This window comes from Taudactylus pleione, unplaced genomic scaffold (genome assembly GCF_031769625.1).
Source record: "Taudactylus pleione unplaced genomic scaffold, aTauple2 ptg000032l, whole genome shotgun sequence".
In the NCBI taxonomy this organism is placed as follows: domain Eukaryota; kingdom Metazoa; phylum Chordata; class Amphibia; order Anura; family Myobatrachidae; genus Taudactylus; species Taudactylus pleione.
This window is the reverse complement of record NW_028284434.1, coordinates 360,528-387,774: the sequence shown is the minus strand read 5'-3', so window position 1 is coordinate 387,774 and position 27,247 is coordinate 360,528. Positions and strand designations below refer to the sequence as shown.

General features: G+C 41.5%; 1 protein-coding gene across 1 annotated transcript in view; it reads right to left on the bottom strand.

Moving 5' to 3' along the window:
* Window positions 1–3,351: 3,351 nt before the first annotated feature.
* LOC148538901 (uromodulin-like) overlaps window positions 3,352–27,247 on the bottom strand; it is a 64,786-nt gene continuing 40,890 nt past the window's right edge. Inside the window, exons 13-14 of the mRNA XM_088452087.1 lie at window positions 5,345–5,355; window positions 3,352–3,387 (exon numbers count right to left, since the gene is read on the bottom strand). Coding sequence (XP_088308213.1) covers window positions 3,352–3,387; window positions 5,345–5,355 — 47 coding nt within the window. The remainder of the gene's footprint in view (window positions 3,388–5,344; window positions 5,356–27,247) is intronic.

Below are 27,247 nucleotides of genomic sequence, written 5' to 3'. Positions count from 1 at the left end.
TATAATATACATGTGCAGCCTATGATGTTTGTACATGATATTTGGGCAAAGTGCAATAATTTACTTGAAGAGAATGAAATTGTTTAATTTTTTGCATTGATTGCAGGTTTTCAGGATTTGCCTGGTTAAACCTGCTTCTGCTATTTTCATACCGGGCAAGGTGCAATTTAAGCAGATATATATCATTGGGTCAAGTGCAATAAATTCTATGATTTATTAATGAATTGTTGAGGCACTTTGGATATTTAGACCACATGCAATTTTTGCTGACACATCACAAACAGAGATAAGTGATGAGAATTGTATAATACACATGTGCAGCCTATGATGTTTTGTCTGTGCATGATATTTTGGCAAGTGCAATAATTTATTTGAAGAGAATTAAATTGTTCATTATTTTTTTGCATTGATTGCAGGCTTTCAGAATTGCCTGATTAAACCTGCTTCTGCTATTTTTATACCGGGCAAGGTGCAATTTAAGCAGATATATATCATTGGGTCAAGTGCAATAAAATTTATGATTTATTAATGTATTGTTGAGGCACTTTGGATAATTAGACCACATGCAATTTATTTGTGCATTTGCAATCTAATAGGCAGAATTTATACCAACCAACTTTGGTGGATATTTTGGGCTCTACCTAGATTCACTTTGGTTTATCATTATTTACTTATTTTTCTATATGCATGTAACCCATATCCACCCACTTTACATTAGTACAGGAGTGTGCTGCCATAGCACTCAATACGGGAGGATTGAATCCCCTAAGATTTCTATAAGTATAGAGTGCTATCTGTAAGAATTTACAAATACTTTTTCGCCTAACTAATATTAGTATTATATGTCACATTTCTATAGGGGAGACTGATATATATGGTTAACAATTTAAGTCTCTTATATACCCTATAGATTTTATTTATAACATATTAAAGGTTAAGTTTTAAATTATATCATCATTTCATTATTCATGTTTTACAAGTGTACCCCAAGTAGGGAATTTCTTGCTTAGCCTCAATCTTGAGGTTTTTTGTATTTAAGTAGAATTTGGGATACATCCATGGTCCAAAGATCCTGAAAGGACCCTGTAGTATGACCACTCCACAACAAAGGCCGGTGTCTATTGTCACAAGCATTCAATACAAAATGTTGAAGGCCTCCCTTCAACTGAGGTTTTCTGCCCTCTACCACCAAAAATGTACTGAATTACTCATGGGGACAGGCTGTACAGACCTGGAGATCATTCAAGTGAAACAGTCCATACTGGACTATCTTAGAATTTGAGACCATCTTCCCTGAACCCTAATTCAAAAGTGTCTTTCTGGGAGGCATTACAGATTTCACTAGAACCTGAAACAAAAGACTACTGTCCTCTGAAATAAACACCTGCTAAAGATGGATGTCAAACAGGAGTACCTGAAAGACCAAATGCTGGTGTGAGTTAATTTTGATTTCATTTAATTGATAATCTAACCATGAGATTTTAACATCTGTTCTGTGTCCAGCACAAATGTCTTTAAGAAATAAGGGGTACCAGCCATCAGATTTTCTGGTCTAAGAAGAGCTACCAGAACTCATCTTTATCTTTCTTTCTCATCGACTCCAACATGAAACTGTTCTGCCCAGTGACGTGCATGAGGTCAACAGCTGGGGAGGCACACATGGAGAAGGGTCTACATGCTGGGAGCCTGTCTCATGCCCTACTCATTGTAACTCTCCCCTAACTACACTAAGCTTCAGTGTCCATTGATTCTCCTACCTGCATCACTGTGCTTTCTCTCGCTGCTGATCTCTAAGTGTACTTCTTGGTCACATTACACATTCCATCAGTGCTCAAGAGACCCCCCATACTCAGAGGAATGCCTCTATTAGCTCTCTTTCTGTGCAGCTTACTCCCCATGAAGTGGCCCCACCCCCATCTCTGCAAGTTGTGTCTGACTATGTAGAAGTGAGGTTGAGCTGCTGCTGCCTCATCGTTCATCTCACTGCAGTCCCAGAGAGCTACTCAATGTTTGTGAGTGTTACAGATATGCCCAACTATATTGTCACTGCTGGTGCAGTGAATCACGCTACGCATAGTGCAAGACGCACGCCAGTGAGTGGATATGGTCACTGTGTATGGGACTGCACCTCCATAGGAAGATATGGAGATTGCAGAGCTTGTCAAGGTGTACCGTAGTGTATGCAGGTGCCAGGAATCACATGGCACTAAACCTGCGCACGTTGTGGCGTGTTTAACCACAATGTAAGTCGGTGCATCTGTAACTATAAAATTGAAAATAATAAACAAAGAAGATGTTTGTAAGTTATAGATATCTTCTTTGTATCTCAGGAGTATTATAGGTGAGGCTCTGCCTCGTCTACCTACCTTGAATGCATGTTCGTCATTCACTCTGAGCTGTGGACTCAAATACTAATTTCAGAATGAGACAAAATAATTAATATGGCTTCTACACCAGCAAGAAGTCATATTTTCGCATACCAATAGCCTATGAATTGATCCTAACCAGCTGTGGATCGAGTAAGACCAGCTCAAGCTGAAATATGTACACCCACTTGACCAGCATCAGGTAACTCATGGAGGTACTCAAGGATGTTCCAAGCACGCTTCACCAAAATGAGCAATTTTGCTCTAGGACGATTAGCCAGCAAAACCTCTGAGGAGACAAATATACATTTATCCACTGCCTTCTTAACTATGAGAATGCCATGCAAGGCCTAAGTTCCAGTGACAGAAATGGACTAAAGCAGACTCTCCACACTTCAATATGCACCATCTTTAATAACACAGCACCAGCATGGTTGTTTCAGGTTCCTAAGTATGACTCAGATGGTGTAGCATTGATAAAGTGGGATAGCTATTCCCCCAGGAGATGTCAGATGATGTAAGCATGTTTTCTGCAACAGCAACGAGGTTGATGTATTCTGAAATTAAATAAATCATGGATGGATGAGAGCATTTTAAACAGAAAATAGAATGGAGAGTACTAGATAGATAAATTTGCATGGATTTACGATGTTGAGGAGCGTGAGCAGTTAGTGGGGATTTCAAAAACACAAAGATTTGGAGAATTGTCTCCATGACCCATGGATAGGAACATAGAAGGAAAGGGGACATGTACAAAATGTCTTTATTCATGTACATAGAAATTTTCATGTATTTAGATAAATGGCACTGAAATATGATCAGTGATTAACATGAATACACACATGAGTTAACATGCAATACCTTTAATACTAGCTCAAATTATCATGCAACCTACACAATGTATGCATTTAAAGTGTGACATGAATACACTTGTTACAGACAGACACAGTTTATCACAGAATCATATGTGTAATCCAAGATAGAATTAGAGGTACTGGAAGAAGCCAATAAGAAGATCTACCTAAAATAGAGAAAAAAAGCTTCATATTGTTAAATATCATAGTTTTATGGAAGACCATTTTTTATATAGAAATCAAAATAACTAAATAATGTATATTCTATACAAGTCATGTAACTTTGTGACAATGTTAATAGATTACTATTTGCATAAGTAAGCAGTCATATTAAAACCTGTGGCATATTTGCAGAGATTTGCGCATGAACAGTAGATATATCACCAGATGTATGGCCTGGGTGCTATATTCCTGGAGACCCAGAGTCTAGTCGCTAGTGCACTGTGGAGAGAGGAGGGGCACACATGGAGGCTGTACACGGGCCCTCTCTTTTATCACTCCACCCCTGAATTAAAATATATGATTTGCTTTCAACAATTTTGGAGTTCAATACAAGTAAGAATGAACAATCAGAAACCAGATCTTATTGGCAAAGGGCAATGAATGTACAAGGTAAAGTGTATTTTCACCAGTATGTACAGAATGTCCATCAAGTACACTTCATGGGCCTGATCCTGAGTCACATACAATGCTGATGTTCATAGAGCTCAGCATTTTTTTTTTTTTGCTACAGTGTGTGTGCAAAAATCTCTAAAACCTCAAGCGGCAGAGACGTTACACTGAGTGCAAGCACAGAGCCGCAGTCATGACTGCAAAACACGGTATCAGAAATGTAATGGAAATGTGCTGGGCATTCCTAAGAGGTGATTATTCTGAAGCATGGAGATGGTTCATCTTATTGGCATGTTATGTGCATGTCATGGGTGTGTCACTGAAGTGGTTGTGTACACAGGCACTTAATCAGTTACATTGGCCTTAATCTGCACCTAACATAGTACTGGTGCAAGTTTTGATCTCACGACTAAATTGTTCTGTCTTGTGGAAGTGTCATAGGAGTGTTGTGTGAATGTTGTGGGTGTGTAGCTTGAGTTCTGTGCTATTCTTAGTCATGCTTACAGAGAAGGGAAGCCTGCTTCAGATGGATATCTTGCACCTAGCATGGAGCAGATGGAAGTGCCAATCCTAGGATGATGTTTGTGGCTGTGTACAGAAAATCAGTAGTCAAAGTGGCTTTCCACTTGAAGCTGCATGTATCCTTGCATTAGCCCTACTTAAACTTGCATTATCACAAGTTACTACTAGCTTCTGCTGCTTCATGCAAACACAAGCACTTTGGGTGATATGTAATATGGTCTAGGTATTTTTGTGAGACAAACTGAGACCTTCTCACACACTTAAAGTTCCAAGTTTGTCTTGCAACTGGCCAAATGTAAGTTTTGAGCTTGAGGCTATTACATTATGCGAGTCCGGGTGAGTTTTTCCCTATGTAACCATTAGACCTTTTATTACAACTAGCATTAAAAGTTCCAAGTTATACAGAAGCTTTCACAGATCAATGAGATCCATGAAGGCTTCTGTGTGTAAAAAAAAAAAAGGAGATAGTAAAAAAATAACATAAAAAAAGCGTGCCGACTCCAACAAGGATAACCCACACCTGGGCTCTATTGAATTCTTAAAATACAAGGGAAAAAATGCATAGGGTTGCCCTGTATTTTAATAACCAGCACCAGGCGCTGTTGAGCCAGTTCTGATTGTGGAAATACAGGGGATATTATGAGTAGGGGTCCTCTGTATTTTCCATAACCAGTACCGGACTCTATCTAGCGGGAGTATAATGCCAAAGTTGGGGAACCCTTTCACTTGCTCCCTGGCCAGAGCATTACACCTGACTGCTAGTAAGCCCAGGCAGAGGCACCCCAGGCCTGGGCTGATAGCCTGGGGCTATCCCCGGCACTCTAGGCTGGTGGGTGTTCAATTGATTGTGTATAAAACTGTATGTAAAAAATAGCTTTCATAATATTGTCTTTTGCTTCAGAACTGGAAGTTCCAGCAAGCCTCCCCTGCATGCTGGTACATGAATAATCAGAAGTACCAGCATGCAGGGCATTAAGGGCTTGTTGGTACCTCTAGTTCACCTGCAAAAAGTTAAAATATAAAGACAAGACTCATACAGCATGAAAGTAAAATTTTGGCAAGACCAGCTTCAAAGAAGGATGTGAAGAAAAATCTCCACCTGAGGTGAGCATGAGGCAAGCTACATAGTACTATTATGAGCTGTACTGGGTGGGCCACTAAATAGAGACCAGCTGTTGCAGTATCTAAAGGTGTCAAGTGGCCTACCTACAGTATGTGAAATTGGACAGTCGGTACAATTATCCTTTGCTCATAACCTCTGTTGATCATCACTGTACAGCAGAAGTAGAATTATAATAGTTACAGATTTGTTATTCATTGTACTATACGAATGTAGCTAGGGAAGAAAGTGAATTGTTGAACTCCTGAAACTTGCTCTAAGTGCCAAAAGACCTCTAAGTACTGTAGCTGGGAATTGGCACAATGATGATTTACAAATTGTCTATATAGCAAGATGCACATATAGCAAGGCTAACTGAAGGCTGTAAAAATATGATGATTAGTGCTGAATTTTGAACTGTGGGTAATTAAGTATAAATTTAATGCAGTAGAATTATGTAAGTTTAGCATGCTCACTGTACATGATTCCTAGATATTTTAGATTTCCCAGTTTCTCTAGGTACGGTACATACAGTCACCCAGAAGATGTAACATTGGTGGGTGCAGAAGTCTTGGTGTAAATATACTGTCCATGCTAATGAAGATGACATCACCAGCACATAACATTGGTGCCAGGGTAATAGTAAGTTTCAAAATAGATGAATAATTGCTGTTGAACTGCAAGCATTAGCAAGGACTGACAGCCATTGACTGTTTGAGCAATGTGGCAATAGTAGAGAAGTGGATGCCAGAGGAAGCTTATGGATGTACAAGCAGTAGCAAGGCCATTACCAACATGTGTTACTAATTTTCCTTTCACACTTGCTGCAATAACCCGGGTTATTGCACATGAACTTGCAGCAACTCGGGTTACTGTGCAGTGTGAAAAGGCCAGGTTGAAATAAACTTGGTGTAGTGACCAAACATTTCAACCCTGGTCACGAGAAGGGTTGAACACATGTTCAACCCGGCTCATGGTGCAGTGTGAATGGGTAACATGGATCGATGCAAACCGGGTCCCGTTTCTTTCATAGGAAGAGCAGGTGCTTGGAAATGATCTCATCTCCAAGCGCTGACTCATTAATGATGGATGTGACATCATTGACCCAGCATTAGTAATGGGTCAGGCCACCAGTCTGAAAGGGATCTCAGCTGGGTCACACCTGGGATGGATCTGTGAACAAAATCCCAGATGTGACCCGGCATTCAGATGTAAATGGGGTATAACTGTGATCCTGACAGAAATTAAACAAGGTGGTGGTATTTAAAATATCAATGGATCTTGGAATCTCTTCAGGGATCTCTGATGCCTTTGTGCAAAAACTTCCAGAGATTAGTGTTCAGCAATTCTTTTCTTATCAATACCAAAGATAACAAATATTGTTGGGTACTGTTTTTCTTCATATGGTATAGGGGAAATTGGGCAGTTTATATCCCCATCAGATGTGTCAAAGCTGAATAATTGGCTTAGATGAGATCAGTTTAAAATTGAAGCGTGCGCGATGCCATCTTGCAAATGGCAGCTAGACTCCATTTTAGAAACAAGAATCTGCAAGACGCCATTTTGTGACCAGCATCATTTCAAGTTACAACCCAGGAGCTAAGAACAGATGGAAATGTTTTTGTTAATCTTCCAAGGGCAACTGGAAGAACAAGCTTTCTGAGTAGGAGTAAATAGAATAGACAAAGGGTATTTTTACAAACAAATTGGGAATCCCAGGATGCAGATAAAGTATAGTTGTAGCAATTGTAATATAATCCAGGCATTGATCTACACAATTGGATTTGTCTGAATCCTAGACAGGATGACCCCAACTTCACAGCTTGATTCACAGTTCACACAAGAGTCTGTGAGAACAAAAGAGTTTTTTTTTCCTTTGAACACAGGACAGGTGGGGGCCTGCTGACAGAGGGAATGGAACTACAATGCTCAGCAATCCACACTGCTGAATGTTCACTTTGTGTATGAGAAATTATGCACTCAAATCTCACCCATTAATAACTAGCATCCTTATAACAAACCCCGAATACCCACACATTACATATTCACACATAAGGTTCAATAAGCTCTAAAGTGTATGATTTAAGTTGGTTCAGTTAGTTTAAATGCTGAAAAATAAAGATATTTGATAACTAAGGTATTATACATGCTAAACAAGTCATGTTTGGAGTTGTACTGATGTGTATCCTTTTTACAGTATTCCAGTGTTATCAGTGGGGAGATCGCATCATACATTCCTGAGCTATGGATCGCAGAGCCTACAAGCAACAAAATGTATATTTTAGAAGCAACTGTTAGGATGCTGTAGGAGGCGTGAAGAGGAAGACCCCCAGTTGTTAGAGGCAGGGAGAGTCTGTTTGAACCAGCATGTTAAATGTGCTGTAACAGATGCTTCATCCCTGGGAACCAATGATATCAGCAACAGACTTCCCTATTGTCCTGTTTATTCTGGGGGAGGTATAAATATGAGTGCACAAACGCTGGTTCTGGGTCTTCATGCTGAACGCTGTATGACTAGGGGTCTCTTGCTGATGCCTATCTCTGGGTCCAGAACCGCCTGCATATGTATACTGTACTTGGGGTCTGTATAATTTCCTTTTGTGCCTAAATTGTGTCTCTCTCTCTCTCTGTGTGTGTCTCTGTGTGTCTCTCTCTCTGTGTCTCTCTCTGTGTCTCTCTCTCTGTCTGTGTCTCTCACTGTCTGTGGATCTCTCTCTGTCTGTGCCTCTCTCTCTATGTGTCTCTCTCTCTGTCTGTGTCTCTCTCTCTGTCTGTGTCTCTCTCTCTCTGTCTGTGTATCTCTGTCTGTGTTTATCTCTCTGTGTGTCTCTCTGTGTCTCTCTCTCTCTGTGTCTCTCTCTCTCTGTGTCTCTATGTCTCTCTGTCTGTGTCTCTCTCTCTCTGTGTCTCTCTCTCTGTGAATCATGCATATGTATATCAACTGTACCTTGTGACTGTATGATTTATTTGCGCTTATTGTACACAGATCACAGCGTGTAAGTGACTGTACTTTTAGTTGAACAATACTTTGTGCTTCGGAACCACATGTTCTGAGTCTGGAGTCTCTATTTATTGTATGACTGCATACGCAAATTAGCGTCATCCTTAGAAGTTTATAGGAAGGGTTTTAGAAGGTACAGGCAGGGGTATATAGAGGTTCATTTTAATATCAACAGATGGGGGCTCATTGAGTGAAGTCACTTACCTACTCACACGGCACATACGTCTAGCAATATCTCAACAAAGGGTGGAGTGGCCACATACAGGGTTTTCCTGTAACCGCTTTGTGCTGAAAGATCGTTACCCGTTTTCGTGTGAGCCAAGGAAGCTGACTAGAATCTAGGGACAAGAAAGGAAAAAGTTTGTTTTCCTTTGTTGATAGAACCTAATGCTTAGATCGGTGCCGCAGTATTGAGTACACGGCTAATATGCACTTTTGCGTAAGCAGTTAAAAAGCGATTATACCGTTGTGTGGTAGTCGCATTATTGTGTTTGCGACTGGTTGCACAATAGCGTATACGTACTTCCGGTTGCACTGCCACGTGTTTGAACAAAGCCATTGAGGTTTACATTTTTTTTTTTTCTATTACCAATATCTGGGTTAATGTGTATTTTTCTGCACAGGAAAAAGTGTGTAACAGTGAGTGTATTGTTGGTAGGGGTCATTTGTTCCCTACAGTTAAAGGTACCGTATGACCTTTAAGGGCTAAGTGCTAGCCGCTCGGTAAGCAGCTTACCGTTCAGTACACAGAGCAGGTGTATGGTTTGTTATTTTTGTTAGGGACCGGCTCTCAGTGTGACTGCAGTGTTCAATAATATTTGAGCATTTTAGTTGAGCCGCACTAGGTGTGATTGTGAGCTGAGAGATAAAAGGTGAGCGGGGGCCTCTAGAATTTCTTCCGTAGGTGAGCGGGGCATCTAGAAATTTATTCCGTAGGTAAGTGAGAGTATCTTGATTGTCTTTCACCAGTCTAAATCTTTATTGAAAAGCATAGGATTTTGTCTCAGAATGGGAGCCATGCAAACAGTAAAGATGTTAGACAATGATGTGCTGCTAATGAAAGCTCCGATTGGATCGGCACGTCGTATTATGCATACTAAGTATGGTACTTATGCAATAAGGTATTGTGATTTATGGTTTAATATGACGAGGAAGAGTGTTAGACCGTTTCCTAGAATTGGTAGTTTTGATAAAAATGTGTTAGACAATGTCCGGGATCACATCAGTTTGATGCGCTCCCGAGAGAAAAAGGTTAAATATTTTGAATGTTTAAAACTGTGGCAGCATGAAGGGGATGCGTGGCTTAAAAATGTTCAAATGACGCAAACTAGCGTCATGAGCACATTGCCAGAAAATACATCTGCGACGCTAAATTGCAATACGGGCGAGCCGCAAAATGGCGCTCACGTGCGGGAAGGTAGCATCGCAGAGAATATTGCCAGCAGTTCACGCTCACCTCCCCCACCTTATGTGGATGGAGGTGCAAGTACAGATACCAAAAATACCCATAAAAATGTAACAAACAACTTGTACCCTCTCTTAAGCACCTATAAAGAAAATGTTCATGATGCGGATGATGAGCCTATTGTAATGTCTGCCATTTCCCATGCTGTGCAGATGATAGATGCTGCATCACACAATCACGGGTGGTGCCGCCATCTCCATTGGTAACAGCAAGGGAAGTGTTAACACACACTGCACCAGTAGAGGAAGTTGTTAATACCATACATAGCAGCAGCAGATTAAACCCCAAGCCAGGTAACCAGGTCAGAGGTAGCAACGTTGCCGGTCTGCATCCCATTCGGACAATAACTGTTCCAAATGGAAATGCAGACGCGAACGGTATAGTGCCCACGAGGGAAGTAGTAATGCATTGTCCTTGGATAAGAGCAGAGCTAAATTCCATCATAAATGATTTCCCCGATCCCAAAAAGGAATTAGCCAAATGTCAAAGATTTTTGAGAAATTTGTGTAGTTCACATAAGCCCACTACTAAAGATTGGTGTGTGGTGTTAAGGGCCTGTCTGCCACACAATACCAACGTGACAAAATTTATCACGGATTGTGTATTGGATGGTGACGTTCCTTAACAGACCAAGTAAACCAAGGTAACATTTCCAGCATTGTAACTCAATTGGGTGTATATTTTCCAGTAGTAGTTAACTGGAACAAAATTTTCACAATTAAGCAAAAGGAGAGTGAAACTGCAGAAGACTATTGTGACCGGGCTCTGCAGGCTATCACCCAGTGCACTGGGATAGAAGATATTAAAGATAGCACTCACCACAGGGTAATGATAGTCACGGTACTCATGGACGGTCTGAAAGACGATTTAAAGATTCGTGTTCAGACCTCACAACCTGGCTGGAGGGGACTTACAATAAATAACCTCATTGAGTCTGTCATAGAACATGATAAAAACATCCCCAAAAAGAGAGAAGCCCAGAGCAAAAATCTAATGGCTGTCAGTATCCAAGATCTGGAAGGAATGACAATAACATCACAGCCAACCTACACACATGCACCCACACACACACCTGCACCTGAACAATTACACATCCTCACCAATCCCACACCACAGCAAACACATCCTTACCCCACATATCATACACAACCACAGGTCCCATACTCATATCCCCCACAATATCCTTACCCTCCCTATCCTTACCCATACCGACCACCTTTCCCTCTAGCTCAAATCCCACAACAATCTTTTCATCCACCCCGTTCAAAATTATGTTTTAACTGTCACCAAGTGGGACACATAAGTAAGTACTGCAAAGTGAAGAACACCACACAGGAACACAAGTTTCCCATGGGTTCATAGGTAACCCCAGTATCTTCTCCCAGGCCTTATATGACTGTTTACAATCTTTTCAACCTGCCAATGTATCTGTTCTAATGTAAAATGTGGATGATTTATTGTTGTATTTTAGGTCATGTTAAAATGATATTAAACTGTTGTGCTTTATCTCCCACTCATAGGACACAAGGTTGCTAAGGATAAACGGCAGCCATGCCAGCCTGAGGTTGACTACTCGGAATACTATTCAACCCAGTGGCACAGACATTATTTAGAGCAGTAGCTATTAAATAACAAGATTTAATTGCAGGAACCTGTATGCAGATACTATATCCCTAGAATTATTAAAAATGATAGGGGGACTTATTTTACAGGTGACGTTTCCATGAACATGTGTAAGATGATGGGTAACAACACTGAGATTATCCCAGACTGTCTTTTCCTTTATTTGCCCCCCTTTGAGATACTGTTCAAACAGGCAGCCTCATGTGAAAATATGATAATGAGGTTACTGTGCAGGGTCTCTCGAAGATGAATGAAAATAACCGAAATTGAAAGTGTTATTAACTAACATGTCTAATGCAACCTGTCATGATGTCAAATCTGGAAGAATTTGTTATGATCCAAATTTTTTTTAGCTCAGGTTGTTTGACTGATCAGTGGAAAGGTCCGTATATGATGATACAACATCCTCAAAGGGTGGCCGGGGAAGATACGTGGGTCCATTCCACTCACTATAGGGAGGTTAACCAACTGGTGGAGATACAAGGCAGAGACAAGGCCGATAACGTGGACCTGTCGATTGCTAGCTTGTGCCGGAAGGATTAAAAAGGTGACGGTGAGATACCTGAGCTAAAGAAATGTGTAGATCAGTGTTTCCAGCAATGGAGTGGTCTGCTGTGGTCATCCATAATTCTTTTTCTTTCCAGAGTTTTGTCGTGATGATCTGTTTGGGGATACTCAGTGTCTGTGATGGAGGATCGATTGAGGAAATGGGAGCTGATGGCAGTGCTGATGGAGTGGAGTCAGGAGGAGTGCAATGCCAATCAGGGGAGTGCCTGACCAATTTTAGTATTGTAATTGTTATGTTATTTGGGAAGAGTAGTCCCAGAAGTTATGACCCTCACACATGTTGAAATGCTGGGTATACATAAAAACACACCGTCACCCTATCTTCACACACAATATGAACACAGAGGCAAAAGAAATATGATGCGTCCAGTGTGTTCCTATTGTGTTGAAGTGTGGAAAATGTAAAAATAGAGTAAAACAAAAGAATGAAATTATGATGGTAGTAAGTAATGACAATATGTATACGGAGGTAAATGTAGAACTGACCCCAACTTCACAGCTTGATTCACAGTTCACACAAGAGTCTGTGAGAACAAAAGAGGTTTTTTTTCCTTTGAACACAGGACAGGTAGGGGCCTGCTGACAGAGGGAATGGAACTACAATGCTCAGCAATCCACACTGCTGAATGTTCACTTTGTGTATGAGAAATTATGCACTCAAATCTCACCCATTAATAACTAGCATCATTATGTCAAACCCTGAATACCCACATATTACATATTCACACATAAGGTTCAATAAGCTCTAAAGTGTATGATTTAAGTTGGTTCAGTTAGTTTAAATGCTGAAAAATAAAGATATTTGATAACTAAGGTATTATACATGCTAAACAAGTCACGTTTGGAGTTGTACTGATGCGTATCCATTTTACAGTATTCCGGTGTTATCGGTGGGGAGATCGCATCATACATTCCTGAGTTATGGATCGCAGAGCCTACAAGCAACAAAATGTATATTTTAGAAGCAACTGTTAGGATGCTGCAGGAGGCGTGAAGAGGAAGACCCCCAGTTGTTAGAGGCAGGGAGAGTCTGTTTGAACCAGCCTGTTAAATGTGCTGTAACAGATGCTTCACCCCTGGGAACCAATGATATCAGCAACAGACTTCCCTATTGTCCTATTTATTCTGGGGGGGTATAAATATGAGTGTACAAATGCTGGTTCTGGGTCTTCATGCTGAACGCTATATGACTAGGGGGTCCATTGCTGATGCCTATCTCCGGGTCCGGAAGCACCTGCGCATGTATACTGTACTTGGGGTCTGCATAGTTTCCTTTTGTGCCTAAATTGAGTCTCTCTCTCTCTGTGTCTCTGTGTCACTCTCTCTCTGTGTCTCTCTCTGTGTCTCTCTCTCTGTCTGTGTTTCTCTCTGTCTGTGTCTCTCTATGTCTGTGTCTCTCTCTCTGTGTCTCTCTCTCTCTCTGTGTGCCTCTCTCTCTCTCTGTGTGTGTCTCTCTCTGTCTGTGTCTCTCTCTGTCTGTGTATCTCTGTCTCTCTCGCGGTGTCTCTCTCTCTCTGTCTCTCTCTCTCTGTTTGTGTCTCTGTGTCTGTCTGTGTCTCTCTCTCTGTGTCTCTCTGTCTCTCTCTCTGTCTCTCTCTCTGTGAATCATGCATATGTATATCAACTGTACCTTGTGACTGTATGATTTATTTGGGCTTATTGTACACAGATCACAGCGTGTAACTGACTGTACTTTTACTTGAATAATACTTTGTGCTTCAGAACCACATGTTCTGAGTCTGGAGTCTCCATTTACTGTATGACTGCATACGCAAATTAGCATCATCCTTAGAGGTTTATAGGAAGGGTTTTAGAAGGTACAGGTAGGGGTATATAGAGGTTCATTTTAATATCAACAGATGTGATCAGGGAAGCCAAAGGATCATCTGCCTACCTACTATGAATAAACAGTTCTTTTCTGCAGGAACCCAATGTGTTGTCACAAAAGACAAAGAAGTGAGTTTTTAGAAAGCTTTCTGGTTGTTGTGGTAAGTGATGACATTATTGAATGCTAAGATTTAGAATAAGGCTCAAGTACACTTTTGCAACCAACTTATGGACAAAGTGGAAGCAGATCTATGGAGACAGGTATAATGTCCTACAGCAGGTTTTTTAGAACCAAATATAAGAACACCAAACACTCCAGCATAGGAACAGATTGGGGAAGGTGAAGAATGGTAGTGAAGGTTTTATATACAGAAGCTAGCACTAAGGGCCTGACTCAGAGATGGACGTTGGTGCATCCATTCTTGAAGCAGTTGCCACAGTCGTGGCTGCGATAATATGCAAATGCTAGTATCAGACCTTCCCCTGGTGTTGTAGACTGATTGTGTTAGGACTGAGATTCCCGCTTACTGCGTCTCTGCATGGTGTAAAAATACAGGTGATTCTTTACATGCCCCCATTGGTGCACCATTGACACTTGCATCAGCCCTATGGCAAATGCAATTTAATATCTAACTATTGCCTCCTATGGCTGTGACACTCCCATAACATGCCCATGAGGCAGACTTCTTTACCTATGCATTCCTGATACCATTTGTCCTTATTGCAACAGCATCTTTGTACTTACACTCTGTTTCAAGAATGCACCATAGAGGTTTTCTGCTGCTAAAAACCGCTCAACTACGTGTGGATTGTGTGCTACTCAGTACCAAGCCCTAAGTTAGAAATTCAGCTACACTTTATCGACTTTGTAGTTATTCATACTGGGTTTTCTGAAGGGCTTATATCTAGCTATGCATTTGGTGAAGTTAATAACTTTTCCACATATGGTTGACTCTCCTGATATTTTTGAAATTGTGGTGTTAAAGATGGATGTAGTCAAAATGCCATAGTATGGGATGCTGGCAGTGGAAATCCCAACACCGGAATCCTGAACCACAGGCAGATGACTGGCACTGAAATCCTAACATGGGTTGAGATGCAGACACGTCAATCCCAACATCCGGCATCCCGAACATAGGTATATTGAGTAAGTATAGTTTTCACTGCAGGGGGGGAGAGTTAGGTTTTGACACCACCGGGAGGGGTTAGGATTAGGCTCTGGAGGGGAGTTTAGGGTTAGGCTGCAGACAGGGAGGGTTAGGATTAGGCACTAAGGGGTGAGAATTAGGTTTAGGCACTAAGGGGGAGGGTTTGGTTTAGGAACTAATGGGGAGGGTTAGGGTGAGGGTGGAGGGATAGGGATTGGGTGGGGGTAGGATTAGGGTGTGAAGGGGGGAGGGTTAGTATACTTACGGAGCTCCTGTCGGCATGCTGAGCATCAGCATGCCCTTGTCAGTCTTTTGATGGGCTTTTAATGGTGTTTCAGTATTTTTACAGAAAACTAAGCCTACCTATATTGTTATATGAAAACATTCTTATAAAAATATCCTTTGGTCTGATGGATAAAGAACTCACAGCATGACAAAAAATTATGGATAAACTTCTACCAACACTCTACAATATCCATCTATCTAAATACTTTCCAAAAGAAAGAGGACTTAGGCCCTCATTCAGAGCCATACGCTCTGAGCAGAGCGCACGCTCAGAATGAGGGCCGCCCTCCATAAAAATGGAGCGTCCTCCTGGACGCTCGTATAGCTGTGGGTCACCACCCACAGCCTATACGAGCGTGCAGTTTGATGGCCGCGATGGTCGTGACCATCGCAACCATCGAAACTGCGAGCCGGAGCCTGCGGTTGAGGTTTTCAACCGCAAGCCCCGGAGTGGTTTTGGCTCTATCAGAGCCAAAATCACTCCCACTGACATCACTAGTGATGTCAGTGGGCCGTCTTCTGACGGGAGGCGTTCCCGTGGGAACGCCCCCGTCAGGGAGGCACGCCCACCAAAGGGGGCGTGCTGTCAATCAACATCGACAGCACGCCCCCTTTGAATAGACACAATGAGCGAAGGAAAGTCATTCGCTTGTCGCGTCTGGCGCATGCGCACGACGGAGCTCCCGCCATCGTGCGCATGCGCAGAGCACAACATCGACCCACTTGCGAGTGGACAGCCGCTTGCAAGTGGGTCTGAATCAGGCCCTTAATCAAGTGTTGAGAATAGTGACCACAGGTATTTACCTAATTTAGTTGTATCCATAATGGACAATTTACTGCTAATTAGTTTTCAATAAAACTAACTTATTGTTTACTAACTTATAACTGCATCAAATCCTGGAGTTACTAAAAATGCCTTCATCAAGCTGACACAAATACCCTCAGGTTCAGCGATTTATGGAGCAATATCAGTATTTACAAAAGATTCTGGATTTTTGGATTCAGGAGCCTGTTGTTTTATGCCTGCCACATGAACTATTAAGTCTCTACCTCAGATAAGCTGCTTTTCCTATATTTGCTTTATTTTGGTTTTAAAATACCTTTCCAATGTTGTATGTATGTTTCATTTTGCTTTTAGTAGGCAAGTGATGTCTTTATTCATTTTTAATCTGCTTCATTAAATTTAGTCTATATCTATATCCAAGTTTATTTATTGCACGTCTTTTTCTTGCCAATTTTACACACTTTAAAAATAAGTGAAGTACTTCTTTATATGTAAACACTTTTTTAGTGATTGCACTTTATTCATGTACATACATACATGAACTAATATTGCACAATTCTGAATTTTTGCACATTTAGCACTTGCACTTTAGTTGCATATACTTTTTATTTATACACATACACATGTATATATTGATTGTTTTGTTTAAAGAGACATTATTTATAATCAACTAGCCAGTCGCTCCAAAGTCAAAATCTATGTACAACTATTTATGCTGTTAGTAATTTACCATTACTAATTACTTATTGACAGGGAGCTGACGCCTGCATTTGAGGCTAGTTGGCAGTTGAGTCAACCTTTTTCCATAAGGAATTTAGGGGTATAATAACTATTGGCGCTTATCCCATTCATTCTCCCTCTGATTCTGGATATTTATTTAATATTACTAGTTAATATTATTATTATCCTTTATTTATATGGTGCCACAAGTATTCCGCAGCGCCTTACATAGCACATAGAACTAATAGGTGAACAAGAAATAAGTAACTTACAGTCCATTACAGTGCAGGACAAGGACACGATTTATATTCATTGCTGCAATAGTGATTAAATAACTCACAATAAGCAGCCGGGAGTTGGCAGTCACGTGTTAGGTGCCCTTATGGGGAGTAAAGAGTAGAAGAAAACGTAAAGAGAAGCACATGAGGGAAGAGGTCCCTGCTCGTGAGAGCTTACATTCTAAAAGGGAGGGGTAGACAGACAAGCGTGACACAGAAGGGGAAGATAGGGGGGAAAGTGCATGAGGTCGGTTAGGATAAGTGCTGGAAGGCATTGATGTAGTAGTGGGTCTTGAGAGTCCATTTGAAGATTTGTAGAGAGTTAGGGAGTCTGATAGGGAGAGGAAGAGCATTCCAAAGGTAGGGAGCAGCATGGGCATAATCTTGGATGCAGGTGGCAAGAGAGATGGCATGCATTTGTTGAGCGAAGTGGACGGGCGGGAGTGAGAAGGGAGAGAAGGTCAGAAATATATGCAGGAGAGGATTTGGTGAGGGCTTTGTAGGCAAGTGTAAGAAAATTGAATTGGCATCTGAAGGGGAAGGGGAGCCAGTGTAAGGCATGAAGGAGAGGGGAAGCAGATGTAGAACATCTGGAGAGGAAGATGAGCCGAGCTGCAGCATTGAGAACCGATTGTAGTGGAAAGAGATGAGGGACTGGAAGGCAAACTAGGAGAAGGTTACAGTAGTCCAATCTGGAGATGACCAGTGAGAGGATGAGGGTTTTAGTGGCATCCTGGGTGAGGAAAGGTCTAATCCTGGAGATATTTTTTAGGTGGAAACGGCAGGACTGTGAGATGTGCTGCATGTGTAGTTTAAAGGAGAGGGAGGAGTCTAGGATAACTCCAAGACAGCACACTTTGGGGCTAGAGGAGATAGTTGTGCCATCAATGGATAATTAAATTGTGAGAAGTGATGTAGTGGAAGAGGGTGGGAAGATGATCAGCTCAGTCTTAGACATGTTAAGTTTAAGAAAGTGCTGGGACATCCATGAAGAGACAGCAGAGAGACAGTTGGAGATACGGGTAAGGAGCGAGGGCGAGAGCTCAGGGGTGGAAAGGTAAATTTGAGTGTCATCAGCATAGAGATGATATTGATGTCAAAGGAGTTAATGAGTTCACCTAAAGAGGATGTATATAGGGAGAAAAGGAGAGGTCCAAGAACAGAACCTTGAGAAACTCCTACTGTTAGTGGAAGTGGGGGGAGAGGAGGAAAGAGAGGTCACAGAGGAGAGGGCAGTACCATGTAAACCAAGAGAGTAAAGGATTTGCAGGAGGTGAGGGTGGTCTACAGTGTCAAAAGCAGCAGAGAGGTCAAGGAGAATGAGCAGAGAGTAGTGGCCCTTGGATTTGGCAGCAAGGAGGTCATAGCTGACTTTTGTGCAGGCAGTTTCAGTGGAGTGGAGAGAACGGAAGCCAGATTGAAATGAGTCAAGGAGGGAATGGGAGGAAAGAAAGGTGGTAAGGCGGTTGTAGACAATACGCTCAAAGAGTTTGGAAGCAAAAGGAAGAAGAGAGATGGGTTACTAGTTGGAAAGTATGTTAGGATCAATGGTAGGTTTTTTAAGAATGGGGTAGACAAGGGCTTGTTTGAATGCAGAAGGGACAGTGTCAGATGATAGGGAGAGATTATGGAGCTGAGCCACATGGGAACAGGCAGAAGGAGACAGGTAGGAGAGGAGACAGGAAAGGATAGGGTCAAGAGGGGAGGTGGAAGGAGGGGAGGACCGGATGAGGGCCATGACTTCCTCTCCAGAAGCAGGGGAGAAAGATATCAGAGTTGGTGAGACAGAAGGGGAGGGGTGGTCAGGGCAAAGAGGGGGAGGAGTGCTGAGGGTCTGATGGGATATGATGTCCTCACATATGGAGTCAATTTTAGATGTAAAGTAGGTGGCAAAGTCAAGGGCAGAGAGCGAGGAGGGGAGGCTAGGAGGGGAAGGGCAGAGGAGGCAGTTGAAAGTGGCAAAGAGATGCCCGGGGATTTGAGGACTGGGAGGAGATGAGGTTCTTGAAATATGTTTGTTTGGAGAGAGAGACAGGGCAGCACTGTAGGAAGAGAGAATAAATTTGAAATGGAGGAAGTCAGCCTTAGAGTGTGATTTTCTCCACCGACGCTCTGTAATTCTTGAACACTTTTTCAGGTATCTGGTGCATTTGGAATGCCAGGGTTGTGGTGTGGATCTGCAAGGGTGAGTAGTTATTGCCGGAGCAACAGAGTCAAGAGCAGAAGTAAGGGAGGCATTGTACAGGGAAGTAGCTTGTTCAGGACAAGAGAGAGAAAGGATAGGGGAAAGAAGAGAGTCCATCAGTGAGGAAAAAGCCTCAATATTACGCTTAGTAATGGTAGCCTTAGGAGTTAAAGGAGGGAAAGGAGAGAGGGATAGGTTAAAAGAGAGATGGTGATAGTCAGAGAGGGGGAATGGGGAATTGGAGTATTCAGAAATATCACAACAGTGAGTAAAGACCAGGTCAAGTGAATGCCCACTCACATGGGAGGGTGATGAGGTCCATTGGGCGAGACCAAATGAAGAGTTGAGGGTAAGGAGTTTAGCTGCAGAGGATTCTGTGGGAATGTCAATAGGAATATTAAAATCACTTCGGATAATGGAGGGAATATCTGAGGAGAGAAAGTGAGGGAGCCAGGAAGCGAAGTAGTCAAGGAATTTGGAGGGAGAGCCAGGGGGGCGGTAAATTACAGCTACTCTGAGGTTTACTGGTTGAAAGAGGTGTATAGCATGAACCTCAAAGGTGGGGAATGTAAGGGATGGTTCAGAGGGTATAAGCTGGTAGGAATAACTGGTGGAAGGACCCCAACACCACCATGGTGACCCTCAGGCAAGAAGGAATGGCCCCCAGAGGATAGAGCAGCAGGAGAAGTGGTGTCAGAGGGTGAGATCCAGGTTTCAGTAATGGCTAGGAGATTCAGGGAGTTGTAGATGAAAAGCTCATGGGTGGGGACCAGTTTATTACAGACTGACCTGGCATTCCAGAGGGAACAGGATAGAGAGATAGCATTTGTGGGGGAGATGTGAATATGATTATCCGGGTTGCTGTAATTTGGAGGTAAGATTAATTTGGGGGACCAATATGAATAGAGTTTAGTGATGGTGTGGGCATGTGAGCTAGAAGGGGAACCTGTAGGAGGTGGGTAGGGAGGGAGGTAGGAAGGGATATGTGGATGGCAGTGGGGAGTGACAGGGAGAGGAGTGTAGGAGAAGGGTTTGGTGGTGGGGTAGTAGGAAGAAAGTGGAGTAATGGGAGAGGAGGGAGGAGTGGGCAGACAGAGGAGGGGGGAGAAGGGAACGAGGAGGTGGAAGAGATAAGGGGGAAATGATAAAGGTGGAAGCAGGGGTCAGAACAGAGGATTAGGTAGAGACTGAGTGAAGGAGGGAGTTGACGAATACCTTGTCATGGTGTTTATAAGTAAACAAGAGGAAAGAGATTTGGAAATGTAAATGAGATATGAATGCAAGAGCTTTGTGGAAATGCAAGAGAAAGAATAGTGATGGTAAATATGTATGGAGATTAACAAGTTTGTTATAGGGAGGATTAAAAGTGGGGATCTAATGTGTGCAGAATTTGATAAATAATGCAGATTGTAAGCAGATAGAGGATGTGAGGCAAGGCAGGAGAGTTAAGATAAAGGACAGAGGGCCTGATTCAGAGCCACTCGTAAGAGGCCGCTCGTTCGCTCCGAGCGATGTTCGCACAACTGCGCATGGGTCATAATGCACATGCGCCAACCAGTCATTGTGGCCGGAAATCAAACGCTCGTACAACAATGAAGGGCTGCTAATTTGATTGACAGAATGTACCGTTTGTGGGTGGTAACAGGGGAAGGTGCTTGAAAACGGGTGAGTGGAGATCCGAACGCAGGTATGCCAAATGGTCAAAACGGCGTTTAATGGGTGTGCATAATTAACAAAGCAGCGTCATCGACCACGTCACTTGGTTGTCTTTTAGCCTGAACTGCTCGCAGTGATAGCGGGAATTAAACCCTACCACAAGCACTGCGAGCAGTTCAGATGCCTTACGGTGTTCCTGATTAATCTAATAAATAGCGGAGATGACGTATGATGCGAACGGCAAAGGGGCGTCTTTACAAAATAGCGAGCGCATTTTTCAGATGCTCGCTCAGACCTAGAGGCATCCACAGACCGCAAAGAGCGAGTCTTTAATTTGAATAACCGTCCCCTTTTTCAGAACGACCGTCCGCAAATAGCGTCCGGCTCTGAATCAGGCCCAGTGTTCCAAAGTGGAAATATGTAAACTGACATGGAAACAAGTAGGATAAGCATTGAGATATATGTGAGAATCAGAAAGCCAGCATTATTAATAGCAGTAGAAGTGTTCTTGTCGTGACTGTACAGGGAGTCCAGTTGTAGCCTGAACCTTTAGTCTGTTGAGGTTTGTTGCTTGATGAAACTTTGTCTCCTTCTGTTTATCCTCAGTTTAACGTAGGTCTAATGCTAGTTTTGCACTTAATAAACACTGCACTTTGAAAAAACTGCACTACCCAGCCAAGGCTTCCCAGCCACACTATTGACACTTATACAGGGAAACAGGCAAGTGTGGAAACTAATTAATGAAAACCAACAATTGGCCAACCAAAGAAAGCTAGCAATAAATATGGCTTAAGTCAACAAGGAACACATACCAAGGGTCTAAGGCTAGAATTAAATCATACCTTCACTTCAGTCAGTAGACTGAGAGAATCCTTATAACAATTTAACTTTACAAATCATAAGGCATTAGAAACAATAGCAAAAGGATTCAGTAAATAATAAGCTAGTTACCTATATGTGTAATTAATAAAATAGGCACAGAAGGTGGAATACTTTGCAATCACAGTCAAATTCTGTTACCTATATGATTAATTAATAAAATAGGCATAATATTTGAATATGAACATTATATATTTTTTCTTTTTTATAATGATAAACAAAATTCCACGTTCAAACTTCTCATTAACTCACGGTTGATGTATATATCTAAATATATGTTATGGGGATGTCTGGTCATGATTTTTTACTATGGGAGTCTAACATGGGTAGATTCTCCATGGCTTCCCTGAAGTTTGGATTTATTGTGTTTGGTCTCCAAATATTAAAAATCATATTTGGGGATGACTAGAAGTCTTATCTGACATGCATTCTGCTCTGTAGCAGTAGCATATCTAAGCTGGGAAGAATCATTCAAGTATTGGGTTCCAATAGTTTCCTCAATTTACAGGCATATGGAATTGCAAGGTTACGATATGTTGAAGTCTAGATATGGATGCAGTTTGATATATTGTACTGTACATGTGCAGTACGGAAATGCAACAAAAATGGACAAACTAAATGTCCAACTGTAAATAAAGCCCATAATAAACAAAATTATTTGAGTACCATTGACTTTCAGTTACAATTATTGGATTTCTGTTTAAGTATATGTAGAAAATACATACCTACACCAATTGAACGTTGAAACAAATCTGTAAAGTAAATACAGAAAAAAAAGAATTATATAATTTATTAGGAATTACTTAAATACAAATGTGTGTATATACCTTCATTTTTATATTTATACCTGTGGAAGGCATCTGGACATTGGTACTGACACATTATAAACAAGTACTAGATCCTACATGCTTATACATGTATGAAATAAATATTGTGACAAAAACACAGAAAGGTTGTCAAAAGGAGAAATATAAGCCTCAGGTTTTTAGCTTATTGACAGCCTGGATTGCCAGAGAACCTTTGAGAGGCTGATAAATGGTGTGTCTGTCTCTGTAGTCAGTCTCTCTCTGCTGGGGGAACAGGTAATGGGCCTGTTGAAAAACACTGTGATTACTGAAAATAAGTCCTGTGCTAAAGACTTCTGTTTTGTGAGAGGGACGTTAGGTCCCTCTCCCACTCAGAGAGGAAATAATTTTCTTTAGAAAGAGCTGGACAGGCCAGGATTTACTTTCATGTTTTGTTTATTTCGTGCTGCTAATAAAACTAGTTGCAGATTTTGTATCAAGTCCCAGGACATGTGTATTACTATTTTGCTGCTGCAAGTCAAGTGCAACCATTTACCCCAGGAGATAGCACCCTTACCCTGATCTTGCTACACATGAGCAGGAGTTGTACTGCACATGTCCAGATCATGTCTTGCGATGTCGTGCACTGTGCTACAAAATCTGCAGCATGATTGACATGCCTCTGGCATTTGTGGCAGCGACAGCCAGTGTTCCAGAAAATAGGGATGTATTGGTCCCATTATCTGGGCATGCTGAAGCCAGTAGCTGTGTCCTTGGATGCAGCTTCACTGGCCCCAGCTGCATCCTTAGTTACCTAAGGGTTACACAGATGTCCGAAGTTCCCGCAATTGGTCCAATGGCTGTGGACCAGCAGTGGGTGTCTCTTTACATAAGATGTCTCCTGTAGCTTTTGCAAATATTAGCACAGCAGCATGCAAATATACAGTGGCAGTGCTATAGAGTACATATCTAAATCAGGCCCATAGAGGCCTTTTTCAAGATATCACTTCTCCAACAGTAGCACAAAGAGAATGAGTTACTACCACCAACCCTTGCAATTTAAACTCTCTATATGACTACAAATTCTGTAGCTAATCCAATGAAAGGTCAAAGCGATGAACCAAAATACACTAGATTATATTTATACAACTCAACATTTACAACATCAACACATTCAAATATTAAATCTTAACTTCATTGTATATAATATCATAATTATTCTCAAAAGAATCAAATTTAGTAGAGATCCAAGAAACACTTACAATATGGTCTTATGCAGAGTTTGGAGCAAATAAGAAAAAGTAACAAAAAAATGAACAAACCATGTTGCAATAGTAGTGAAAATGCATTTATTATTTATACATGCAGGGAAAATACTGGCTGCTTTTGTGTGTAGCAAACAAATACCGGCAGCTTTTTTCTTATACTGAAATTTAGATTTAAGCTTTCTCCTTCCCTTTTATAATATAAATCGCTCTGCACATATTACATCTGTCCGGACTGCAGTGCATCATGGCTTTAACAAGGTGCAAATTGCTCCTTTTTTATTTGCTCCTAACTCTGAGTAAGCCCCTTAATGTCTTTGACCAATCAGTTAAATTATAGTTAGAGATGAGCGGCTCAGTTTTGCTGAAAACTGAACACACCCAAACCAGCTCAGGTCTTCCCACCAAGTTCAGGTCTCAAAAAGAGGCAAAATGTCATTTTTACTGGAAATCTTGGATTGTGAGTGTTTTGGATTGCATATAAGAGTTCCTCCCTAATAATCAGGCACCATTTCACACAGGAGAGTGCATGGTGGTGGTGAGCGCTGTAGTTGCTCAAAAAATGCCATTAGGACACCATTAGGTTAGAGAGAGTTGTAGAAGCTAGATGGATTAAGTAGGAAGAGTGACAGCAGGCATCTTTGTCACTGTGTATTTATTTTGTCAGACACACTAGATAGAAACTGCAATCAAGTGCACTGCACTACTGTGTGTTTGTTTTTCAGACTTATGGTGGTATTCCATTAGCTTTGCACCAGCGGGAAAGTTTCGCATGCTGTACTTCTTGCCGACATCACGTGTTTTGGGTGCAAAAACTTTTCGTGTTCAATTCCAAAACACGTGAAAATGCAACCTGGCGAAAAGTGCTGTCAGAATTGGGGAAATCAGCCTGGCACCCGAAAAAATGCACTATCATTGGGGATCAATGTAGATGTCCCCGAATATCTCTAATAAAGCTATTTGGGATACTTCAGTTGTTTCAATAGCTTCTTATTAGCATATTTACACAAGTGGTGAAGAATGGCATTAAGCTGTACTTTTGGATAAAAATAAGTAGTCTTGTCAAATTTGGGGTACTTGAAAATGGGTGCAAGCATGTTTTAAAGTCGCTAAACTGAAGTTTTAAAAAACTTAAAAAATGCACCTTAAGCAAGAACCTGCATAAAAAAACACCTCCCCCATACTTGCAGACCCCCAAAAAGTCTATTTTGCTAGTATTTATATTTGTCCCCCCACTTTGAACTTTTTCGCCCCCAAAATCAAAAGTTCTATTTTGGGGTGTCCTCCCTTTTTTTTTTAGGGATTTTTGATGCAGTTATCCTTTGGGGGACTGTTCCAAGGGTACCGAGTAGTTTCCTTACCTTTGCAACCAAAAATAACGATTTTGCACTTCTTTTCCCACCTATTCAGAGGCAAATCTATTTCGCGTATTACATTGCATTGCATTGAGTTTCCACGTACGCAAAAACTATTTGGAATTGAATACGGAGATAAGTTTCCGACTGTTGAAAAGTCGAAATCCGCTATACTTTTCTGCGGATCTAGGCTTTTCGCGGCTAATTGAATATGGGCCTTAGTAGTACTGTACCTGCAATTCAATGCTACAAGCAGGTTGTTTGTTAAAGAGAACTTCTTGTTTTTTTTCTCAAAAGGATATCTATTCTATCTGCACTGCAGTTTATCATTTATATTGTCACTTGTGTATGAGGCTAGAGAGACAGTGTGTTTTTAAGATTATTTGTCCAAAAAATGAGTACGCTGTCTGTGCTGTGTCTGAGTTTGCTGCACCCAAGAGAAAACCTCTTTTCCTGTTCTAAAAAAATAATTGCAAAAAAAAAGACTTTATCTGCAGTCTTTTAGAATTTATTTAAATACTGTACAATTTCAAGAGTGTGTCTTGGAAAGGCAGCATATAAATTACTGTACTTACTCTGGATGTTGTCATGTCCCTGCTAGTTGCATCCCAAAAAAATAATTAAAGTGGAAAAAAAAATTTGTTGACAGCAGAAAAAAAGTTGCAGTTTTTTTTTTATAAAACTGCTTAGTAAAGGTAACAGTCCCTCATTTCAATATCTCATTATACATTGACTTGGTGCAGTGGCAGTTAAGTTCAACTACCATAGCTAGATTTACTCCTGTCCTGGTGTAAAAAATAAAATCAATCACGAAACAGTCAATAGATGAAGAGGAACCCAGTACTGGTGTAGGCAGTCATAGAAGGTGCAATAAAGGTTACCTGAAATCTTAAAAGTATTTTACTATCCTCAAGGAAACATTAACTATGAAGGGAAAAGTTAACATAAAATTGCTTACATGTTATACACCACAAGCAGTGGTAAGGAAAGAATCAGACCATGACACTAGAAAACCTATTGCGAAAGCCAGTGCCAAACATAGTCAGACATCTTCTGTAAACTTGCATGCACAACCTTTTCGCTCTGAGGGCCTGATTCAGAGCCGGACGCTATTAGCGCTCGCTCGTTCAGAAAAAGGGGCTGGCTATTTAAATTGAACGCTCGCTCTTTGCGGTCTGCTGACACCTCTATGTCTGAGCGAGCGAACGAATGAAACATGCGCTCGCTATTTTGTAAAGACGCCCCTTGGCCGTTCGCATCATGCGTCATCTCCGCTATTTATTAGATTAATCGAGTACATCGAAAGGTGTATGAACTGCTCGCTATTCTTGTAGTAGCATTTTCCTACCGCAATCATGCGAGCAGTTCAGGCTAAAAGACAACCAAGTGACGTGGTCCATGACCCTACTTTGTTAATTATGCACACCCTTAAAATGCTCGTTTTGACCATTTGGCACGCCTGTGTTTAGAACTCCACTCCCCGTTTTCAAGCACCTTCCCCGGTTACCACCCACAAACGCCTCATCTTGTCACTCAAATTAGCAGGCACTCGCTATTTTGCGAACACACGATTTCCGACCGCACTGACTGGTTGGCGCATGCGCATTACGACCCATACGCATGCGCAGATGTGCGAACATCGCTCGGAGCGAACGAGTGGCCGCTTACGAGCGGCTCTGAATCAGGCCCTGAGTCTAGATGTGTCACTTCTAAAACAGGCAGGCAAAAAGAACAAATGATGTGTTCACAAACTTCACAGATTCCTGAGGAGAATCTAAGGGTGTCCACAGGTGCTAGGAGAGTCTGAAATTTCAGACACTGTAATCCCAAAAAACCCTCCTTCTTCCATTTCTGAACTCTTTGCAAATGTGAAGCTGAGTACTAGTAATGAGGATGATGGTGATAGTTTAGACATAGAAATTAAGGATGCTACATTTTAAGTGCAACAAGATAAGGGGATTCTTGTGTATC